Raw genomic sequence first — 22,700 nt, forward strand, 5'->3', positions numbered from 1 at the left:
CAGTTGTATTTGTTTTGAAAAGCTCTTTGTTAAATGCCACTTATATTTACACTTGGATTTTTACACCTGAGTGATTATCAAGCAGTCATCTTGTTTCTAGTCAAACATTCCATAAAGCCATACAATCCTTGTGCTAGTGTTTTACTGCACCTGTACCAGTTATATATAGAAAATATGTATCAGCAACTGCCCTCATACATTTTCAGTACAGTTTCTACCTTGTCCTTCCCCTTCCACACAATATGAACTGATATTTTTTTAAAGCCAAGTTTAGAATTGCTCACAAAGCAAAAAAACCAAAAACCACGAACAGGTTGAAGCCCAGTAAAGACAAGGTGACATGAGAAAGATGGGACGTTGAATGATTAGTTGGATTTGTAGAAGAAATATAGGAGCCTACCTAATGAGTGCCCAGGGGCATCCCAGAAGGATCTACTTCATTCAGTTACACTCAGGCTACACTACAAATCTACAGAGGACGAGTCTCAGACAAGAGCTGTTTGTGGGACTCTCAACAAGTATGTGTGAGTAAAAAGGGGAACGTGAAGGTACACAGCTATATAAGCCAGGCCTGTTTATTAAGAATCACATTTAATGAGTTTCTTTCTTTCAATTTCAGATGCTCAAATACAGCTGGTAGAATTCAAAACAGCCGTAAAGAAATGTGACAGACTGATACAAATAGTACTGCAGCATAAAAAAATGATAAAAAACACCTGAAAAAAAGTCACGTAACACCCTCCCCCCCAAAAATTTACACTTTGAACCTAAGCCAGTTTTTGAAGTTTCCCTTCTCCAGAGCTAGGAGGAGGAAGAAGAGGAGGAAGAAAGTGCAGATGACCTTCAAGCCACAAAGGTCCTGTGCCAATGTTTACTCGCCATGCCTGTGGTGGTACGTAAGGAGAAATCACCAAGTGCCGATGCTGCCACCACCAAAGAGATTCCTACAGAAATCCCAACTTGAGGCTAATACTGAACACTTAGAGTAGACCAACGAGCTGCATCAATTAAAAAAAAAAAATCAAACTAAAAGAAGTGGGAGAACCCCAAATAGCACAGATCCACATTTGTGAAAGGGCAAGAAGGGAGGTCTATACAGTAAATAGTCAAATGGTTTATGTTACAGATGACTGGCAGTTTTAAAGAGTCTCTTCCCAGCTCCATTGCTGCTCCAACCCAGAAGGGAAACTGAAAAGGGAGGAAGAAGAGAAGTTGGGACATCATCATGGAGCATGCAGGATTGGAAGCAGCGGAGTGGGTATGCTCAAATAAGCCCCCGCCTTTTCTTATAGTCTTCCAGGTTCAATGATCGCCGAGGGGCACCATCTTTTGCTGGTGGAGCTTTGGAGGTGATGGCAAGCGTCTTAGACTCTGTGGGGAAATAACAGAAAGTCAGTGCTAGAAGTCATGGAAGTGGAAGTTCTTTTGCTTGGTGGTAACGGTAGGAAAGAAGAGATTTCAGCCTTCCCTGCCACAAAATAAACCAAGCTTCTTTGTGAGAACTTCACCTTGGAAATATGTTTAGCTTCTCTGCTAAACATAAATTAATAGTACATTGAACTAAGGGCATTTCCAATTATGTGACAAACATGTTCAATTTTGACTTTGCACCTCTTAAACCTGCTCTCTGCCACCAACGCTTCCATCTCCGGAAGAAACTACTCTGAAGTTACTAATGTTGCTGCCTCACATGCTGCATTGCAGTGTTCTGACAATGAAGGACATTTGTTACATGAGCATAGCAGAGACACAGGACACACCTCACAGGGGGGTGAAACCAGTCAAGTTTTCTATGCAACATTTCTTTACTTCCATAATAAAAAGCTTTGTCCAAGCCAGGTTTTTTCACATTGAGTAGTGCAGCCTCCCTGACTCCATCTCATTCTCCTTCAATCCATCCAACACACTAATGTCAAGATGCAACTTCACAAAGAATCTATCTGCTCTGAGCACATACAGTCACTCTCAGATCCCGATACTGGTTCTTTCTCAGCAGTAAAAGCCACATTTTGCAAAATCCCAACTCGCCACCCATTCTTACATTAGATTTAAGCTCCCTGCCATGGCATACACTGCGCTGTCCACCTTTTGGCTCTTCTCTTTGGATTTGCCTCCCTTGCTCACTTCATTCCTCCAAAGCCCTTCGCTCCCACTACCCGCTTGTGTGTCCTTCAACTCTTGTCTTTCTGACTTCTTCCACACTGACCCTTATGCCTAAAAGGCCCTTCTTGGCCTGTTCTGCTACAACTTAATGTTCTCCTTCATTTCCCTCCTGAAACTACTACTTGGGAACATAGGAACTTCCATATTGGATCATCCCCATGGTCCTCTTCAGAGAGGCCTGCTAGCTCTAGTCCTCCCAGCAACTTGATGCAAGTTAATTATCATTCACACTATGTTACACCCCCACCTACTCCCTACATTTATAAAGTTGTCTGTTTAGATTGCAAGCTCTTTGGGACAGGGGCCTTGTCTTCCTATGTGTCTCAAGCCCATTGCTGGCACTGCATAAACAAACACCACCATCAAAAAGACTATGTAGAGAGGTACCCACAAGTTCACTGCTACAATTAACATCTTATCTCCTTACCTCATTAGGCTACTGTCCTGGTGCCCCAAGAGTTTTACTAGCAACATGCATCTCAAAGCAAAGTCACAGATGTTCCTGTGGTACAGCACCTTCTCTTAAAGGTATTTGCCAGAACTACAGTACAAAGCCCGTAAGTTCCATTCCCAAGTCCGCTGCTGATCCAGACAGCAGTTGATTCCCAAATAAAACTGGCAGCCCTGGTCCATATACTTCTGTAATCTAGCAAAACTGGAAAATCACCTCCCTGCACATACATAAGACACACCCACCTGAGCTGGGAACCTGGAGATCAATCTTCACATCAAAGTCATGCACTTTGAACAGGTCCTCTGAGAGGTCACTAGCTGATTTCGAATTCACGTCTTTGTCCTTCCCCTGACCCTGAAATTTAAACAAAGTTTCAGCAGTAGCAGCAGCACAAATCTGACAAAGTAGAGTCGAAGCCAGAGATGAGAAAGTTTTATTAGCCAACAACTTGTTCAGTCTGGTCCTTCTGTTGTAACAGAGGCTACACATTTATCCTAATTATGAGCTTAATTGTAAAAAGTGAGTGAAAATTCACAAAATGTCACAATAACCTAGAACAACAAACAGATAAAAAGAGGTCCAAAATGGAGACGAAGACTGAATTAGTCCAACCTAAAAGGCCTGCTGATATAACTCAAGGCCAGTGTTGAGATCATGCCAGGTAAACAAGAGAAGTATGGAACTGGAAATCAATTAACCAAAATGGGTATGTAGAAAATTAGGCCTAATCGGTGAACAAAATAATGAGGGGATGGGGTATTGCCCCACCACTCCCTTTTGGGGGTCTTTAAAAGACTTTGGGGGAAAACAATTGAAGGACAAATATGGACGCTGGCTAAAAGACTGGTGAACAGGAAAAAGCGAGCTTCACCATCGGGGCTGCCATTCTCACCATCTCTCAGACCTTGCGATCCACCGTGAAACCATTAGGCCTCCATCATCCTAATCCTGAAAATATGTCCTAACCAGACTGGGGGCCGGAGGTGGGGGGGGGGGAGGGGGGTGCAAAAGGGACCCAAATGACATTGCCATCTCCACCTGAATCCTGACCACCACTTGGGTACAAGACCGTCTTCCCTGTCCCCTTGTGTGTCCTTTCCCTCCCCAACTTCATTTTCTTCTCTTTTCTATCCCTCTCCTTTTTCCTTCTGTCTAATAAAAGCCTGGATTAGCTGGCTAAGACTGTGTATTTCACAACACTGCTGTAACCAAAAGGTAAATAAAAGCAGCTCAACTAACGTCTTTTCTTTCCTCCAAAAGGACAGCTATTACCACCTTTAATGTCATGTAATACCCTGCTAATTAGAGGGTGTGGAGAGGTTTCTTTTTGAAAATGCTCTCCAGCAAAAGGGTACAAGGAAAATAAGGTTTCCATGTTAACTTAATAGTTTACATTTCAAATGCTTTCTTTTTCCCTCCCCCGTTCTGTATTTTTAATAAAAGGTTAAAAGACATTTAATGGTGTTTGCACCATGGTACTAAGCAGCCTGAGGTCTCTGTACCCCAAACCTTGTGTAACACTGTTTAATACTGGACAGTAACAGGGTCACGTTAACACCTTTAATTCTTTGGACCTATACATTCCATCTCAAATAATACAACACTTCTCTATAGCCATGACTCCAAGGCCCTATGATAATACAAATAAATAGTAATGGTACCTTAAAATTAAACTGCAGGATTCTAAATAAAAAGGTGGAGGAACACAGCAGAGGAGGGATGCAGTACTTGCCTTGCCCATGTCCTTTGGAGCGTCCGGTAAAGCACCAGATCCATATTTTGCATTTAGTTGGGCGAGGATGGCAGCTTGGACAGCAGGATCCCTGGACTATGAGCAAGAGAGACAGTGAGCAACTGTATTTCTTTGGTGATACCCATGTGAGATCAGCCCTGACATTAAAACTCAAAACACTCAGATTCAGAGAGCTTAAGGCCCAAATGGGCCATTAGATCATTTAGTCTGACTTTCTCTATATCACACAGTTACCCCTGTATTGAGCCCAATAACTTGTGTTTGGTGAAAGCACAAAACTTCCAGGAAAGCATCCAGTCTTGATTTGAAGACATCAGGAGGGGGAGAATCCACCACTTCTCTTGGTGATTTGTTCCAATGATTAATGACCCTTACTGCTAAAAAAACCAAAAACCCTGTGCCTAATTTCCAACTTGAATTTTTCTGGCTTCAGCTTCCAGCTATTGGATCTTGTTATGCCTTTCTTCTCTACGTTAAAGAGCCCTTCAGTATGGGGTATTTTCTCCCCATAAAAGGTACTTGTACACTGTAATCAAGTCACCTCAATCTTTTTTGATAAGCTTAAGTCTCTTACTGTAAAGTATCTTCTCCAGTCCTCCAGTAATTTGTGTGACTCTTCTCTGCACCCTCGCCAACTTTTCAACATCCTTTTTAAATTGTGGACTCCTAAACTGTATGCAGTATTCCAATGTGCTACAGAGGTAAAAACCCCTCCCTACACCTACTCCCATTTATACAAGGATCACATAGCCCTTTTTTGCCACAGCAGTGCACCATGAAGTCATGTTGAGCTGCTTGTTCACTATGACCCCTAAATCCTTTTCAGAGTCACTGCTTTCCAGTCCACAGTCCCTCTCTTCCCCCTCGGATGTTTTAGGAAACTACGCACTCAACTGAATATTTTAAGCGTTAAAACATATATTATGTTCCACAGTGAGACTTTGCAGCTATACCAGCACAGAGCAGGTTGTTGTCCCAAAGCTGTCCTATATTTCTAGTGAGTTCCAGAGCACCATCATCTCCCCGCTCCTCCATGTCCATGCCTGGATCACTACATATCCAATACACTTCACCAAGAATAATGGGCTATAACACCTTTTCCTTGCGGTGGGTGTACCGATCCTGGCCTGAGTATGTATCACCATTGTATCTGGACAACTGTTCCCAATAGTCCTTCCTGACTGTGCCACTACAGTATATTTATTCTTTTCCTTTCTATTCCACACACGGACAGTCTGCACTGCTCCCTACCATCCTCCATTTGCCTTGGACTGACTTCAGTGTTATACTTACATTGGAAACTATTGTGGGCTTGCACTGCCGCCTAGTAAAAGGGTCCATTTGCTGGTTTTTCATATTGTGACTTTCAGCCTGCAGAAGAAGCAATGAACAGTCTTACATAGCTCACTACTTTCACCTGTCTTGCCTTTGTCAACCCCCCCACAGACACCCATAGCCATCTGCAGCATCAAGGTTAGAAGGACAGCAAGCAGCACCAATAACCCCTACTAGATCATATCCACAAATTTTACACTCCAATCACTCTACTCCCTGAAAGACAAAGTGGAGAGACTACTTGCATACCTCTCACTGATGTTGTGAGGCTTAATTTGTGTTTGTTAAAATACTTTAAAGTTCCTTGAATAAAAAGCACTACAGGGCAGAGCAGTATTTCCCTCCATTACTATACCCCCCTTAAGTCTGGATTTCTGACTCATGCAATGCCCAGTATGCCAATATTACAACCACCATGGAAACCAGCTGAGAATGGGGCTGGTCATGGGAGGGGCAAGTAATTTCTTTATAATACCATTTTCTGAGTTTTGTTTTGTTTTTAAAGAACATCTTGTAGGATAAAATAAAATGTGGTAAACCTCACCATGTAATTAGCTACCTCCCACTCCCCTACAAATTCCTTTTTTTCTGGTAGCCCAAGTATTGCTTCAACATTCCTTACCACTAGAGCCTTCTCGGACTCCACAATGTTCCATTCTCTATTCCTCTGGTTGATGTAACTGCAAAAAAGAAGGGGGGCAGAGAGGAGGGGAGAGGAGACAGAGTACAACAGTGTTATTTAATGCACGCTACCCAAAAGCAGGAAATCATAGAAACCCAGGACTGGAAGGGACCTTAATAGGACATCTAGTCAAGTCCCCTCCACTGAGGCAGGGCTACGTATTATCTAGAATGGCGGTTCTCAACCAGGGGCCCGAGGCCCCCTGGGGTGCCGCAAGCAGATTTCAGGGGGTCCGCCAAGCATAGCTGGCATCAGACTTGCTACAGCCCAGGGCAGAAACCCAAAGCCCCGCCGCATGGGACTGCAACCGGGGCCCCCAAACCCCACCACCAGGGGCTGAATCTGAAGCCTGAGCAACTTAGCTTTGTGGTGCCCCCTGCGGTGTGGGGCCCCAGGCAATTGCCCTGCTTGCTACCCCCTAGTGGCGGCCCTGGCTTTTATATGCAGAAAACCGTCATCGTGGTACAGGTGGGCCATGGAGTTTTTATAGCATGTTGCGGGGGGCCTCAGAAAGAAAGGTTGAGAACCCCTGATCTAGAAGATCATCCCTGAGAGGTATGTGTCTAACCTGTTCTTAAAAAACCTCCAAAGGAGATTCCACAGCCTCAGTAGATAATTTGTTCCAGTGCTTAACTACCCTTGCAGTTAGACATTAGGAAAAATTTCCTAACCTAAAGCTCACTTGCTGCAATTTAAGCCCATTGCTTCTTGTCCTGTCTTCGGTAGATATGGAGAACAATCCCCTCCTCTTCATAACAACCTTTTATGTACCTGAAGACTGTTTTGTCCCCCCTCAATCTTCTCTTCTCCAGATTAAACAAATCCAGTGTTTTCAATCTTTTCTCGTAGGTCATGTTTACTAGACATTTCATCATTTTTGTTACTCTCCTCTGTATTTTCTCCAATTTGTCCACATCTTTCCTAAAGTGTGGTGCCCAGAACTGGACAAAATATTCCAGTTGAGGCCTTACCAGGGCTAAGTAATCCTTTATGTCCCTGGCTAGTTTAATCTCATTTTGTGCCTTGGCCTTTCTAATTTTTTCCTTTATGCTCATTTTTTAATAGTCATTTTATTTAAATGATTGCTCTCACTGGCAATCATTTTCTGGCACACAACCCTTTATCTGAGATGGTTGGGAAGAAAGATTTCATTTTTGACAACAGGAAACTGATTCTGGTGCATATGATCAGATGGAGAGAAACAGCAAGTGAATAAGTAGCATAATTAGCAATCAAGGTATTCAGGTCATAAGTACATGTACAGGAAAGAAGTGCCAGAACTTGCAAATAGCACTAAATGTTTTTTTATTGGTTTCTCTCTTCTGTTGCCTTTTTATTAATGTGCTTTGAAGGGACAATGCCAACTTCAGGTACCTACCTGATTGCAGAAATGTTTTTTGTCCGCTGGCGGTCCAGGGCCTCTGCTCTTTCTTCCAGTTCATTAAGCTGATCTTGAATCTGTTTTGCCTTGTCCTGGTCCCCCAAGTCCTCTGCCATAGCCTTCAACCAACCAGTAATTTGTTAGGCATAATTCTCCACCACAGGGCCAGTCATAGATATTAGGGCTAGACCTAGAGTCATCTAGCCTGTTTTACTTCAGTGGCGTTCTTACTTCTACCACTAGAATAAGAGGATCTCATTTTTCGTTCCTATACAGAAGGCTGCTATAGTTTGATTAAAACTCATCTTTCCCCTGCCTGGTACAGGAAAAGACTGATTATTATTGCAATTATGAATTTTAGTTTAGTTAATGCAATGGGAGTTTAAATCAGCCTCCTCATTCAATGAGATATACCAGGGGTAGGCAACCTATGGCATGGGTGCCAAAGGCGGCACGCGAGCTGATTTTCAGTGGCACTCTTACTGCCCAGGTCCTGGCCACCGGTCCGGGGGGGGCTCTGCATTTTAATTTAATTTTAAATGAAGCTTCTTAAACATTTAAAAAAAATCTTATTTACTTTACATACAGCAATAGTTTAGTTATATATTATAGACTTATAGAAAGAGACCTTCTAAAAACGTTAAAATGTATTACTGGCATGCGAAACCTTAAATTAGAGTGAATAAATTAAGACTCGGCACAGCACTTCTGAAAGGTTGCCGACCCCTGAGATATACAATACAACCTTTGTCTAGTGTGCCACCTGGTGGCAGTGATTAGACATCCTTTCAGAAAGTCAAAACTCAAAAGCTTCTCTCTCACCAACAGAAGTTGGTCCTATAAAAGATATTACCTCACCCACCTTGTCTCGCTAAAACTGCACACACACTATCACACAACCCACAACTCTGCATCAGTGAATTTCAGTAAATGATGGTTTATCTATAAAGTTAAATCAGTCCAAAGTGTGCAAGAGCAAAGTTAACAGGATGCTAAATCCCTTGTTTTCTTGGGTTTGTATTTTCTAGTATCAAACTTAATGAGAAAACCAAGTGTAGATTTTTCCTTGGTGTGAGAAGCTACAGCAATTTTTATTCTTAAAAGGTATTTTAAACTGTTTGACTTTTAGGCCTGTGCTATGCACATGACCAAGTAAGCCACTCAAGGCTCTGAATATTCAATTCTCTTCACATGAGACGGTGACATGGAAAGAAACCATAACAGCCAGTAAATGGTTCAGCCATCTATTCCTTTCAATAGGAATTTGAACAGCAGGCTGTAAAAAACCAATATAGGCAAGCAATTTTCAAATTCTCCGAAGAGTATATAGTAGCAACAACGAGGAAAGAAAGTGAGCTTCTACGGCCACCAACTAGGAGCATCTCACCCTGAGGACAAGAAAGGACAGCTGAGACAGCTGCTGGCTGTTGTGCCTCATCAGCAGGTGGCAAGTGCCCTCCAATGGTGAAGGAATTTAATGATTCCGACTGGGCTCCAGATGTTCTGGAACCCAGCAGTTCTCTGCGTTCTATTTGCTGTAGAATTTAAGTCAAGTTGCTGCAGAGTATGTGGTGCTTTGGTTATAATTAGCATCCAAATAAACTTGGATTCTTCAATCAAGAGAGCTTTGCACTAAGTAGGCGAATATCACCTCTTACCTTCTCCTTTAATAGCTGAGTTTTCTTCATGGCATAGTTGGGAGGGGCTTTTCGGAACCTCTCTTTCTCTTTCACAATCTTTCACATGAAGCAGAACAGAAGAGAGAAGTTATAACAATATATTCATTTTATAATACCTGGAGGAGCTACAAGTGACAGGCCAACCGGTCCCATTAAACATAAGACAATATTTACTTCTACAGAACTTTTTTTTTCAGCTGTATCTGACATCTGCATTCATTACTCTACCAAAACACAACTAACAAGTTACAACCTTTTACTGTATATACGGCCTATAAACAGACTAATGACACCAAATTACACTTAGTAAATACTGAGCTAGTAAAGAGCTGAAGAATTGATAATAGCCAACTTTAACGTGATGCCAATAACCACTTAGGACTCTGTACTATTTTACTCTGCTCAGAGGAGTAACAAAGCGAAGGAACTCTTTGCAAGGCTGCAGCACAAGCCTGAGATTGGGCACAGAACACAGAGAGGATATAATAAAATAGGAGTGGGCATTAAAAATCAGACCTGATTAGACCCTAAACTATTCTTTCCATCTCTTTCATTTATTCCACTTAATTTTGTTACTTGTACCTTTCCCACTCAGCCCCACCACAGTGAAACCAAGCACGTCTGACTTCACAAGCGCCAGGGCTCTGCTCTTATGAATTCCTGCTCCTTTTGAGCACTGCCCTAGTGTCACTCTAGGAGACCTTACTTACAGGGCCACATCTCAAAGTACAGTCAATTCATTTACCTCCTCAATGTCTTGGTCATTAAATTTGTAGTTGAGGGCTTCTTTGATGGACACTTCCTTCTTGTTTATCTCATCTAGTGTAGGCAACTGCATCCCAGCAGAGAACATCTAGATACAAAAACAGAAGGAGTCAAGATCATTCTCCGCTCATCAGAATATCTCTGGCAGAGAGCTGCTGTGAAGAGGAAAAATTCAGGCAAACTCACCGCTTCCTTCCACTTCATGAACTCACTTTCAGTAAATTCCTGATTTGAGACAAACTCCAGACGAAACACACGCTGGTCACTGCCATGCCTGCAACAAGGAAAAAAAGTTACCAGGAAAACTCATATGCCAACCAATACAGCAATTTGCCCATCTGCTGGATACAGGGCAATGACTTGGGTCTACAAAGAAAGACAAAGGTTCAATGCACTCTAGCCAGTTGAGTGACAATTTAGGTTACTCTCATTTTGTTCACTGCGTGTCTACCTCCATCCCAAAATTCCTGCACGCACACTGGTGGGTCAGTGCATGTGAAAGACTGTATTGGGGGGAGGGAGGGAGTGTACTGCCCGATAGCCCAGGGATAATCAAGGAGGCCTGGAGGCTGGGGTATTTAAACACAGGAGCAAGCAGCTGAGGGGAGGAGAAGCCAGGTAGGCTGCAGTGGGTGGTGGTTTCTCTCAGGCACCAGGAGAAAAGCCTAACCTAGTCTCAGACTTGGGTTTGTGGACTTGTTTGGAAGCTCTGAAGCAGGGCCCTGGTGAACTGTTTGTTGTAATGATTCCTGTCCTGTAACCTTATTAAGAGGGGAGGTGGCATTTGGTCAATGTGTGTTGGTTTCTCCCTGCCCTGAGCTGTTTAAGTGACTCTACCTTGGGAAATTAATGAGACAGACTGACAATATCCTGTGATGTTGTGAACAAGCCTAACAGAATTAAGATAAACTTAATTCAATAAAGTTAAACCTCACTGAAATTGGGTTAATACTTTTGGGGTAAATTGTATTAAAAATGCAACTATGTGTTGTTGTGACATCGTATGCATCTTATCTAGCAGGAGGGAGAATGCTAAATGAACTTCCTCCATCATCAGCCTTGGAAGCCAGGCCAACTCCCCTTCCCCCCGCCTCCCCTGAGAGATACATATTCTAGTTCAAACTGGATTCTCCAGTGACCGACAAAGAAAATACTTTCTGATAAATAACCTGGGTTTAGATGGACTCAGGGCCTTCTTCCTGATCCAGCCAATGGACAGGACCGCTGATCCATGGAAGGTCCCAATCCTTCGAGGAGGGCTGGAAGAACTTGGTCTATTAAGGCCCCATAGGACTGGGTGCTTGTTCTGAGCTGGAGCTGTGGTGAACTGTTAAACACAAGGACTCCCCTACAGTGGGCCATTAAAGGACTTATCCTGCCAGAATCCATGTTAGGACTGGGGTTCCCGGTAAGCTTATTAGTGTGCATGGAGATTCTTTTATTATTTTCTCTGTAATGTGTATACCTTAAGTATAAAGTAGGCTTGCTTAGAAAGAACTGTGTGGTAACATATCTATAGCAATTATACTCTTTATCCGTCTCTGAAGAGAGAGCAAAACAGGTCTGTTTCAGCAGACTGTCTTGGCTAGGAAATAAACAGGGAAAGCAGGGAACTGTGCAGCCTGCGAATACCTTGATCACAAGGGGAAGAGACATGGGTCTCCACCCAGAAACACAATGACTAGGAGCATCCACAGGGACACACATCTCAAAGAATCATCATTACTGCACAAGGTGAGTAACTTCCTCTTCTTCTTTGAGTAGTGTCCCTATGGGTCCTCCACTCCAGGTGACTCCCGTGCAGTATCCCTAATGGGAGGCTGGGGCTTCAGCATCTAGTCTGTTATGAATGACAATGCTGCGGAAGCAAAGATAGCATCAGAAGCAGAGCCCCTGGTAATCGCATAGTGTTTTGCGAAGGTATGCTCAGACGCAGAGGTTGCTGCCCTGCAGATTTCAGAGATAGGGACATGCCTAAGGAAGGCGACAGAGGAGGAACCCGATCTCGTGGATTGTGCGTGGATTCCAGATGGAGGTACTACATTATGAACCTGATAGCAGTACTTGTGGCACCTTAGAGACTAACAAATTTATTAGAGCATAAGCTTTCGTGGGCTACAACCCACTGCATCCGAAGAAGTGGGTTGTAGCCCACGAAAGCTTATGCTCTAATAAATTTGTTAGTCTCTAAGGTGCCACAAGTACTCCTGTTATTTTTGCGGATACAGACTAACACGGCTGCTACTCTGAAACCTGATAGCAGTGTTTGATACAGTTCAAGTTCCATTTGGAGAGTCTCTAGGAAGATATCACTGCGCCTTTAAACCTTTGTGCAATGGAAAGAAAAAGCTTAGGAGATCTCCTAAAGGCCTTCATCCTGTCCAGGTAAAAGGCCAAGGCTCTTCTAATGTCTAGTGTGTGCAGTATAGCCTCCCTGTTATCATGGTGAGGCTTAGAGTAAAAGGTCAGGAGGTGAATCAGTTGGTTTATGTGAAAAGATGAGGTCACCTTGGGAGTGAACTCAGGTGTAGTGTAAGAGTAAGCTTGTCCTGAAAAAATATTGTATAAGGGGGGTGATAATAGCCATCAGTGCCGCTATTTCCCCTATTCTTCTCACCGAGGTGATCGCCAACAGGAAGGCTGTCTTCATAGACTGGTATGTGAGTAAACAAGTAGCCAGCCATGGGTTCAAAAGGCTGTCTAGTCAGTCTCTTTAGTATTAAGTTTAGGTCCCATGTTGGGGTAGGATGTCTGGGTTGGGGAAAAAGGTTTACTATACCCTTGAGGAATTGATTTGTGGTTGGGTGTGAGAGCACTGAGTATCCCTCTAGATGTTGATGGAAAGCTGCTATGGCAGCTAGGTGAACATTGAGTGAACTAAGAGATAATCCTGATTTCTTGAGAGTCAGTATATCATTGGGAGAGTAGCCGATGTCAGGGAAATTTGTCTGGAATTACACCAAACTTAAAACATGGTCCACTTTTGCAGGTAAAGTACAAGGTGTAGCCGATTTTCTACTGTGTAGTAATACACCCTGTACCTCCTCAGAGCAGGATCTTTCTATGTGCTGGAACGATGAAGGAGCCAGGCCTCAAGTCAGAGTATCTACAGTCTCAGATAGAGAGTGCATCCTTTGTTCTGCGAGAGGAGGTATGGAGCGGGTTAGAGAGATATCAGCAGGCATGTTGCCAATTATGACCGGTAAGGGTACCACGTCTCTCTCAATCAGGAAGGAGCAATCGGTATGATGTTTGCTCTCTTTTTATTTTTAACAGGACTTTCAGAAATAGAGGGAATGGGGGGAAGACGTAGAGAAGGTCCTTCTCCCATGGAAGAAGAGCATCCCCTAAGGAGTACTGTCCTATTTCTGCCCTGCAGCGTGGACATTTCTTGTTCAGGTAAGTTGCGAACATATCTATAGTTGGTGTCCCCCACCATCTGATTATGTTGTGTAGTACTGCTGAGTTTATCTCCCATTCGTGATTGCGTGGGAACTTGTGTCTGAGATAGCCCACTATCGTGTTTTATACTCCTGGAAGATAGGTCGTTGATATTGTGACGCTGTGGGAAATGCACCAGTTCTATAACCCACACAAAGGGAGGGCGATCTGGCGCATGCATGCTGTGTTGTCTGTCAAGACCCTTGTGTGTGTACCCTTGATTAGTAGAAAGAAGTGGGCGCAGGAATTTCTGACCACTCTGAGTTTGAGGAGATTGATGTGAAGAGATGTCTCTGTAGATGACCACTTGCCCTGTGTCGTAAGATTGTTGAGATGTGCACCCCACCCTATGAGGGGTGCGTTGGTGGTGAGGAATAGTGATGAGCAAGTTTGCGGGAAGGGGATCTCTGTGCAGACATCTGAGGTGGATGATTGTGATGAGGAAGACTGGGCGTCTGATGGTTTACGTTTGGAAAATGTGGATTTTTTCCTTTGTGGCTCATAATAGCATTGAGCTGGAAAATGTGGTGTGCGGGATTTATGCTGTGGTTGCGGACCAATTTTCTTTTTTGTCCAGGTGTATAAATCCCTAATTACTGGAGAGCGACCATGGAGTCTTTGATGCGTCCCTCCATACGCTCAGTCTTCTTGGCAAACAATTTGGTGCCCTACGAAGGGGAGGTCCTCTCCTGTAGTCTGTACTTCCTTAGGGAAGCCAGACAGGTGCAACCAGGATGCTCCACCTACCACCATTATAGAGATGGACCGGGCTGCTGTGTCAGCTGCATGAAGCACTGATTGGAGTGCGCTCTTGGCCACCAGTTGTCCTTCACTAACAATGGCCCCAAACTGTTCCCGATGCGACTCTGGGAGCTTATCAATAAATGCCTTAAGCTTGGTGTAACTATTGTAGTCGTATTTTGCTATCAGAGCTTGATAGTTGGCAATTCTGAATTGCAGTGTGGCAGATGAATACGCCTCTCTCTCAAACAGGTTAAGGGACTTCCAATCCCTATCACTGGGAGTGGGCTTCACCTGGTGTTGACAACCTCGGGAGTTTACTCGATCCACAATGGAATTGGGTCTGTGGTGTGACTTCCTCCTCATATTCACCCTCCTGTTCCTCCATAATCTCCACTGGAGGTTCAGAGGCTCTGGATACTGTGGCTGAGGGAGAGCACCTCAAAGGCTCACAGTGGGCCACACTAGATGCTTGAGAGGCTTGTAGTCTGTACGCCATGCAGGGATCCCAGTAGGGCCACTGTGATGGTGGAAGAGGTCCTGGTGGTGGTGCCCAGGGTTGACCATACCACGGTGGTTGAGGAGCAGACACAGGGTATGACTGAGGGGGCCCAGGTTGGTAGAGGGCACAATAAGGAATATGGGAGGAGTGATGGGAAGACTACCTCCTCCTGTTTGCTATCTGATTCACCACTGGAGAATGGAGGCATATGACACGGTACAAGATTCCTGCACCCAAAGTAAACTCTGTACCGGAGCCCCAGTACTGAGCAAAGGGAAAAATCTAACTATGTTAGATACCGAGAGGTCTTTAGAGTGCCTGAATTCTTGTGGTGCTGACTTCCTCGGTGCTGACGATGGTTGTCGGTGGGCCGAGGGTACCGAAGGGATCAGTGATCTGGGCTGTACCAAGCACTCTGATGCTGGATGGCTTGCTGTTGACAGTGCCAATGGTAAATCTTGTACCGTCAGCGTCGTCTTAGCTGTGGTGCAGTCTCTGCCCTTGCCTTTATCTGTCGGTACTGTTGCTTCGGTGCCTATACCCATCAGGTCTTTCAGCACATCAATGGTACCTGCCACTTCAGACCCTCGTGATCTATGGGTACTATGTTTAGATTGTCTTGGTACCGACGATATCAAACGGTGATCTTTCCCAGCTAGCTCAGTACTCTCTGCTCTCTTTTTTGAAGCCTTACATGAGGAGTAAGCGACTATTTTCTTTGACACATAGTCCTTAGATGTCAAGGACTGTGGGGAAGATTCGCGCCATCTGGGTGACTCCTGGCACCGGTCCAGGGATGGCTGAAGAGCTGTCTCCATGAGGAGGAGTTTTAGTCTCAGCTCTCGGTCCTTCCGAGATCTGGACTTGAGTTGTTGGCAGAGACTACAGTTTTGGGAAATGTGGCTTTCCCGGAGGCAACAGATGCAGTGGGAATGTTTATCTGCTACAGGGATGGCCTCCTTGCACATGAGGCACCTCTTAAAGCCCAGTGCACTGGGCATACGCCCATGCTGGGGCAAATCCCAGACAAAGGTGTTTTTTTAAAGAAAAGAAAAGAAAGAAAGCTCTACAACTCAGAAAGGGATTAACTAAACTATTGAAGTGCTAAGCGAGAGATAACGATACGATGAACAGACTGCTAATAGCTCAGTCTCTAGCTGGGGCAGTTGAGAAGGAACTGAGGGGGGGGTTCACCTGTGCGCACTGGTTAGCCTCGTGGCAGAGAGCACATGTGCAGGCTGAACAGACACTGCTACCAAAGTTTTCTGATCAGCTGGGCAGGACACAAGCGCACCTACAGTGGGGCACCCATAGGGACACTACTCGAAGAAGATGACTAAATTATAGTGTCCTTAATGCTAAGTGAAGGAGACAACCTCCATCTAGTTTCTAAACAGTATCAAAAGTTCTCACCACCAGAGGTCAGCATTCTACTTCTGCTGAGCATCTCACATGGCTCTCAGATTACCAGGGAATCCCTACTGTCTGAGGAAGCTAGCTGCCCTGATGAACATTCCCTTAGAGCAAGGATTTATCTCCTTAAACTAGGCAGCAAAGGCTATTACCAGCCATCAGAAGTGTGAATGATTAATAAGGCTCTTTCAGAGAGTTTATCAAGTTACTGCAGACCTGCACCAATATGCATTCTCAAGACATTTGGGAGAATTAAGAAAGCAAGTGTCTCATTTTCCTATGTCACCAGGATGTTGTGAGGATCAATGCATTACCGTGCTGAATGCCTCACAATCTTTAATGGGGTCCATATAGGTACCCGAGAGAGATTTGATATTACGTCCACCTATCCACCATCTAGTGTTTAAGCAGCACTGTGCGCCGGTCCCTGTTCTGCCTCTGCCATAGGAAGATACATTTCCCCATTGCCCTATGTGGAGGTGATGAAGAGGAAGAAAAAAAAATACAGATGGCTGACATTGCACGGCAGGAATATACAGACATCTGCTCTGGCAATCTCCAGCTGAATTTCTCAGACCGCAAGGGACCGAGGTGGCCATTTTATGGGCTATTTACCATCTCCCTATTTAAGGGGGAAGTGTGTTCTGACAAGCATGTTGAGAGCCATAAAGCAGAATTTTTTTTTTTCTACCATCACATCTCCATACCACACAGAAAACATTACATCCCATAAGAGGGCAATGCACCAGTTGATAAAATTACTCTGTCACCTTACCGTAACTGTAGTCCTTTATTTGTCCTGGTGCCCCCAAGCTGGTAAACCTTTGCAGTTTCTACAACACCAGTGATTTCAGCAACCTAAACCATAAAAAAGATGTGCAGAAGAACAGACTGTGAGGACTAAGTCCATGACATTTTCTGAACACTATCCATACTTCAAAGTCCTCTTCACTTGAGACCCAGCTCAGTCTGATTAACAATTCTAACTAGAAATCATCATCTAGAGCAAAGAAAGTTACACTGAAGACTCGTCCCTGCTATGTTAGCAGATATTGTACAAGTTACTTCGTATAGGTTTGTTCTTCACCTTCAGCTGGCAGTTTACAACGCCAGCTGAAATAGGTATGGCATTTAAGTGGTCTCAATTCTTCCCCAGTAACATGGTATGTATAATCCTACAGTAAAATAGCTGTATTTGGTATGGGGAGGAAATAAAAATACACCGTCAGCACTGCCCCATGTGTTAAGCACAATCACTCTGAAGTATCAGTTTTTGATTGGAACTTCAGAGGATGCTGCCATATTCTTTCATGTAGTCACTGTGATGAACAGCAACGAAATGATTCTCTCTCCCCAAGCGTAGTCCAATGTGTCAGATTATTTTATTTTACACAATTAGCACAAGAGAAAAAATGGATCTAGGTTCTTGCTCATCAGTACAGAAAACCAGTTTGACAGCACTACCTTGTCTTCACTGTTGAGCACAGCTGGTGTTAAATCCTTTACCAACGTCCTCAAATTCACTAACAGTTTTGAAGCAGCAAAGCATTTTTTCCCCCAATTACCCTCTCTTCTGAAGAGCACAGGCAAAGTGGAAATGTCTGGTACCATACTGCATACTTTCCGATTTCTCAAGAGACTAAGTGGTAAGAATTTACAGGAGTGACCACAAATTACAGGAAGCGGGAATCATACTGATCCTTACTTGATCACAGCAATAACTCAAAAACTAATTTTCAATACAGAATAAAGAGAAGCAGAGCAGCATCAGTTAGGGTCGGAAGACTAGGTTTTCAATATTGTTTTAGTATGGCCCCAATTTATCGCATTGATTTAGAAATCAATAAGCTGCAGCTCCCTATTTGGCCACCTTACCCCTCAATTTTTTTAAAACAAGCCATCTGCACTACTCTAACAGCAGGCTCCTTCAGTACATAATGAAGGACCTTTTACTGTAACCACCCAATAATTATGAGCTCTTTCTCCTGCGAGACCAGACAAATCATGGTAGCTGTGAACATTGCTGTGCTACCAAATGGGAATCAAATCCCTGGAAGACAAACTCACCCGATAGACAGGTTTACTGTTGTGGTTCCCAATGCCGATACGCACAAAGCAGCCGGTGACTGTCTTGGCAAAGAAGGGCATATGACACCAACGCTCCAGCTTATGCCGAGATAACCGTACCCGATTCAGTTCTTCGGGTAAGGAGACTGGCTGGGATTTGGGAGGAATTTCTTCTTTTCTGGTTTGGAAAAGACAAGAAGGACAAAAGGAATTTAAATCTATTAGCACCAAACAAAGGGGCTTTAGATAACTAATTGAAACATTTGTAAAAGGATTTAATTTGTCAGGATGGAAGAGTGTAGTTATTTGAATTTAGTGCTCATGAGAGCAGTCCAATGGAAAGCTCTGGAGACCAAAGCCCTATATACATAGGACAGGTACAGCATGAGCAGTAGTTTCCTTTACACTTCTCAACTGTGAGCCATGTTCTTCAGGGTACAAGTACTGTTGTCTCCAGGGCAATTTAATCCTTGGCCCAACGTCACCAAATCACAAATCAATGGTAGTAAATTTCAGACACGACAAATATGGGCACAATTTGAACAGTGATGTAGGATTCTTATCCCACCATTACGAGGCTCCTCAACCTCGTCAGTTTATACTCAACATTTTTCACAATGCAAGTGTGTAGCTTCAATTTTTCAACACAACTGGGGCTATTTCAAAATGTTTCCCCAACTGGCTTAGCCCTCAAGGGTTAAGTGCAAACTCTGGTGCCAACAAGCAAGAATTACCTCACCTTCCGATCACTGCAGACAACAGGAAAGAACACACTTGGGTCACAAGAGAGTGTTAAATCCTAGCTGCTGATCCAGTGGTGGGAAGCTGGACTACAAGAGGGAATGCAAATAAATCCCAAATCTAGCTGCACGTAGAAGCCCGCAAATGACATTGCCAAGAGGCAGAGCCACCTCTGATGCATCAAGTTGCCCCCACTTAATCCTCTAAACCAAAACATGGTCAGACAGGTATTTTAAACACAAACACACACACACACACACACACACACACACACACGACAGCAGTTTTTTATAACCTGTGTTTAATACTTACTCTTCCTCCTCATCAGATGAGGATGATCTGGATGTGCGATCACTCTTCTCACTAGACTTATCATCCTCTTCTTCCTCTTCATCATCTGAGTATACTTCACTAGTTTTTAATGGCTGTTTTTTTGCAAGCAACTCAGCTGAAAAAGGAAATAATTGAGCCTTTATTTTTGCTGAAAGCTTCTCCTTGCACTTGGAACCTTCAGTTGTAAGAGACAGGATAACCAGATAATTATGTGCTCACAAGCTGGAAACCAGCTTCATAGCATACAATTACACTTACACCTAAGCATTCACTTAGTCACTGTAAGTATACTATTTGAAACAAACAGGAGTATGCAAAAGTTACCTAAATCTCAGCTGTGCTCATTTGAAACACTGGGTGTTGAACAGCAATGTGATAAGGGAACAGGATTCACATATGCATACTTGAGCTTATTGCTACCTTGCCAGTCTATCTGCTCATGACAACAACTTTTGGAAGAAAAAGGCACAGACCCCTAAGGTATTAGACCTTTTTAACCAGTCTAGGCAAGAACCAAGGAAGGCCAAAAGATGGTGTCGCAACTGCAGTCTGCAACAAAATGCCTGGGGCATGTGGTGGAAAGAACAAAATATGTTCTGTTTACATGTATAGAAACAGATGGCCATAGAGAAAACATTACTGAGAAATTAACAGAGTCTAGGTGGTTTAGGGGTTCAGTAATGGGAGCTTTCACCTCTAGGTAGCCACTTGAACTACATCTCAAGCTGGCAGGAATGAAATGTTGTCAAGTGATCACTATTCAATGGATTGTGTGAAATTATTTGGTGGTTTCAGTCCACTCCCCAGTGAATACACATCCCTGTCTCACAAGCCACCGCCGCCAACTGGCACCTTTAATAGCAGTTTCAGTCAAAAGACCAAGGAACGAGTGAACATGGAAATGGCAATTTTGGAGTGAACAAAGGTCAAGGTTGGAGCATATTGGGGCGGAGTGTGAGTGGGGAAGCTTGATTAAAGATTTTGGGCTAAGTTTACATGAAATTGTATTGAAGATTTTTTTTTTTTTAAATTAAAAACCACACAGTTCCGAAGATATTACAGGGTTTAGAATCAGTTCAGTAGGCCACTGAAGAACAAAATGTACTGGCTTTTAAAATGGTGGAGGCAGCACTATAGGGAGAAGTGGGTTTGGGGAAACTGCCAAAACAAGAATTGGGGGCAAACAAAGAGGAAATGGGGAAACAAGAAAACCACCATTAGTTTCTAAACCAAATCAATCCACTTAACTGAGTTTTTTGTATTGACACCAGTTTAGAGACTAGTGCCCCAGCATCACCTGCTACAGCCATATTACATGATTAGTAAACGCACTCCAAATTACGTTCTCTGCAGGTCAACAACAAATTTTCACACTCACCTGTTCTGTTCTTCCTTTTCTCTCTCTCTGCTTTCAGTTCCTCCATGGCCTGAGATTTCTTATCCAGTTTCTCATCCCGCTTTGACCGTCGTTCTTTGTTGTGTGACATCACCTAAAGGGCGTGCACAGAGAACACTTCATTACCTAGCCACAGCTCAGACTGAAATGAGGAACAAAGTTAAAAGTTCTCTATTCTAGAATTAGAGCTGGTTGAAATTTTTCATTCAAACGATTCAATAAAGTCCCTTTCCCCTCCCCCCAAAAACCTGAAAATTTTCAGAAAAGCCTTTGAAAATCCTAAGCTCTGTGTCAAAACTGAAGATTGATATTTCAAATGTCAAAGTTTAATTTTTTGTTTCTCTCTTCTTTGCTTTTTCCTTCTTTTTTTCCTTCCTTATTCCTTTCTGCCATTGAGTTTTGCCTAGAGTTTGTTTTCACTTTTTTGGCTAAATTTCAGAACTTCAATTTTGGAAGAGTTACAGAATGGCAAAAGCAAAAATGAAACTAACTTTGCGAGTCTCAGAAGTTTTGAAAAGTTAAAATGGCAACAGAAAAATGGGACAATCAAGATAAATAATCCTGGACATCATTCATTTTAATGCACGCAGTGACAAAAGGGAAAAAGGGGGATGATGGGGAAAAAGTTATACATTTTTCAAAATATATTTTGCACAGAATTTCAAAAAACAAAATACTGTTCCATTTCAAACTCTGCAAGATGGAAACAACTTGAAGATGCCATTTTTCACAAGAGATTTTTCCATTTTCAGCACCTCTATCTCAAATACCTGGTAGTGTTGTATGGAAGGTTCTATCAGCATAAGTCCTGAGCGACTTATGCAGGATATTCTTGGACAAAACCTTTCTAACACACCACGAGCTGGGTGTTCTGTTTACACTGTGTGTTACAGAACTACTATAGTACAAATGATTTGGGTTCAAGAGTTACTATTTTTCCCCCTCCAGACTTTCTCGGTACCATGAGCCCAACAGCATAGACATCAAGAGCAAAAACCAACTAAAATTTTTAGATGTAGCTGAACGTTTCCTAAAGTAGCTCTACTACCATCACTGTAAAGTCTGATCTTGGAACTTCCCAATGGAACACAAGTAGAAAGCTCAGGCCCTTGCCTTTCCAGTGGTATAAAGCTCTCATTCCTAGCCCTCGTGGGTTATGAGATAGCAGACTTTAAAATCTGTCATCGGTGCAAGAATGCATATTGCATAACCTGCACTTCAGACCAATGACGTTTCTTTGCAAGGGCAAAAAGACCAAACAACAACAAAAAAAATCGTTTCACTGGCAGGTTGTTTTTCAAAAAAAAGTGGCAGTTGTTTGAAGTTGTTCAAATGTTTGGAATTTTAGAGGTAGCCCCTAGGAAAGATGGAATAGTTGGCAAAATACACGCGAGTCAATTAAAGATGCAGAAAAATTGTAACATGTGGCTCTGCCATTTATCACATATAAGTAAAGTACACACAAGGGATGTTATCTAGATAGGAGATAAAAGACTATATAGACAAAGCGGGTTCTTTCTTTATATTTGCTAGAAGAGTAAAATTGTGTAAATTAAATTTCACACAGAAAGCTATATTAAAAGAGCATTCAAGTTGCCAAGTGAAGCACTCAAGAGGCAAGAAATACCAAAGTATTCTTGCATAATTAACTCTTACCCCTTATGCATGTGAATTACAATACAGTCCTTCATGACATGAACACATTCCTTCAGAGCCCTACCTCTGGCCCTCCTAGAATATTGCCACATGCACTTGCACGTGTAATGAGAAATTTAGCTCAACTTCCTTATAAATGCAGGTAATAGAGTCGGCAGAATATTCCTAGGTTGTTCTTCAAAGAGAATTCTCATATAA

General features: G+C 43.1%; 1 protein-coding gene across 1 annotated transcript in view; it reads right to left on the bottom strand.

The window, feature by feature from the left end:
- Nucleotides 1–455: 455 nt before the first annotated feature.
- Nucleotides 456–22,700, bottom strand: part of RTF1 (RTF1 homolog, Paf1/RNA polymerase II complex component) — a 46,758-nt gene continuing 24,513 nt past the window's right edge. The window contains exons 6-18 of the mRNA XM_024201759.3: nt 20,829–20,940; nt 19,430–19,565; nt 18,377–18,554; nt 17,085–17,167; nt 10,399–10,486; nt 10,193–10,300; nt 9,427–9,504; nt 7,766–7,887; nt 6,328–6,385; nt 5,664–5,741; nt 4,350–4,445; nt 2,860–2,971; nt 456–1,371 (exon numbers count right to left, since the gene is read on the bottom strand). Of these exons, the coding sequence (XP_024057527.1) occupies nt 1,265–1,371; nt 2,860–2,971; nt 4,350–4,445; nt 5,664–5,741; nt 6,328–6,385; nt 7,766–7,887; nt 9,427–9,504; nt 10,193–10,300; nt 10,399–10,486; nt 17,085–17,167; nt 18,377–18,554; nt 19,430–19,565; nt 20,829–20,940 (1,356 nt within the window). The 3' untranslated portion in view covers nt 456–1,264. The remainder of the gene's footprint in view (nt 1,372–2,859; nt 2,972–4,349; nt 4,446–5,663; nt 5,742–6,327; nt 6,386–7,765; nt 7,888–9,426; nt 9,505–10,192; nt 10,301–10,398; nt 10,487–17,084; nt 17,168–18,376; nt 18,555–19,429; nt 19,566–20,828; nt 20,941–22,700) is intronic.

Source organism: Terrapene carolina, unplaced genomic scaffold, assembly GCF_002925995.2.
Source record: "Terrapene carolina triunguis isolate 2854851 unplaced genomic scaffold, T_m_triunguis-2.0 Scaffold96, whole genome shotgun sequence".
NCBI classification, from domain to species: Eukaryota; Metazoa; Chordata; order Testudines; family Emydidae; genus Terrapene; species Terrapene triunguis.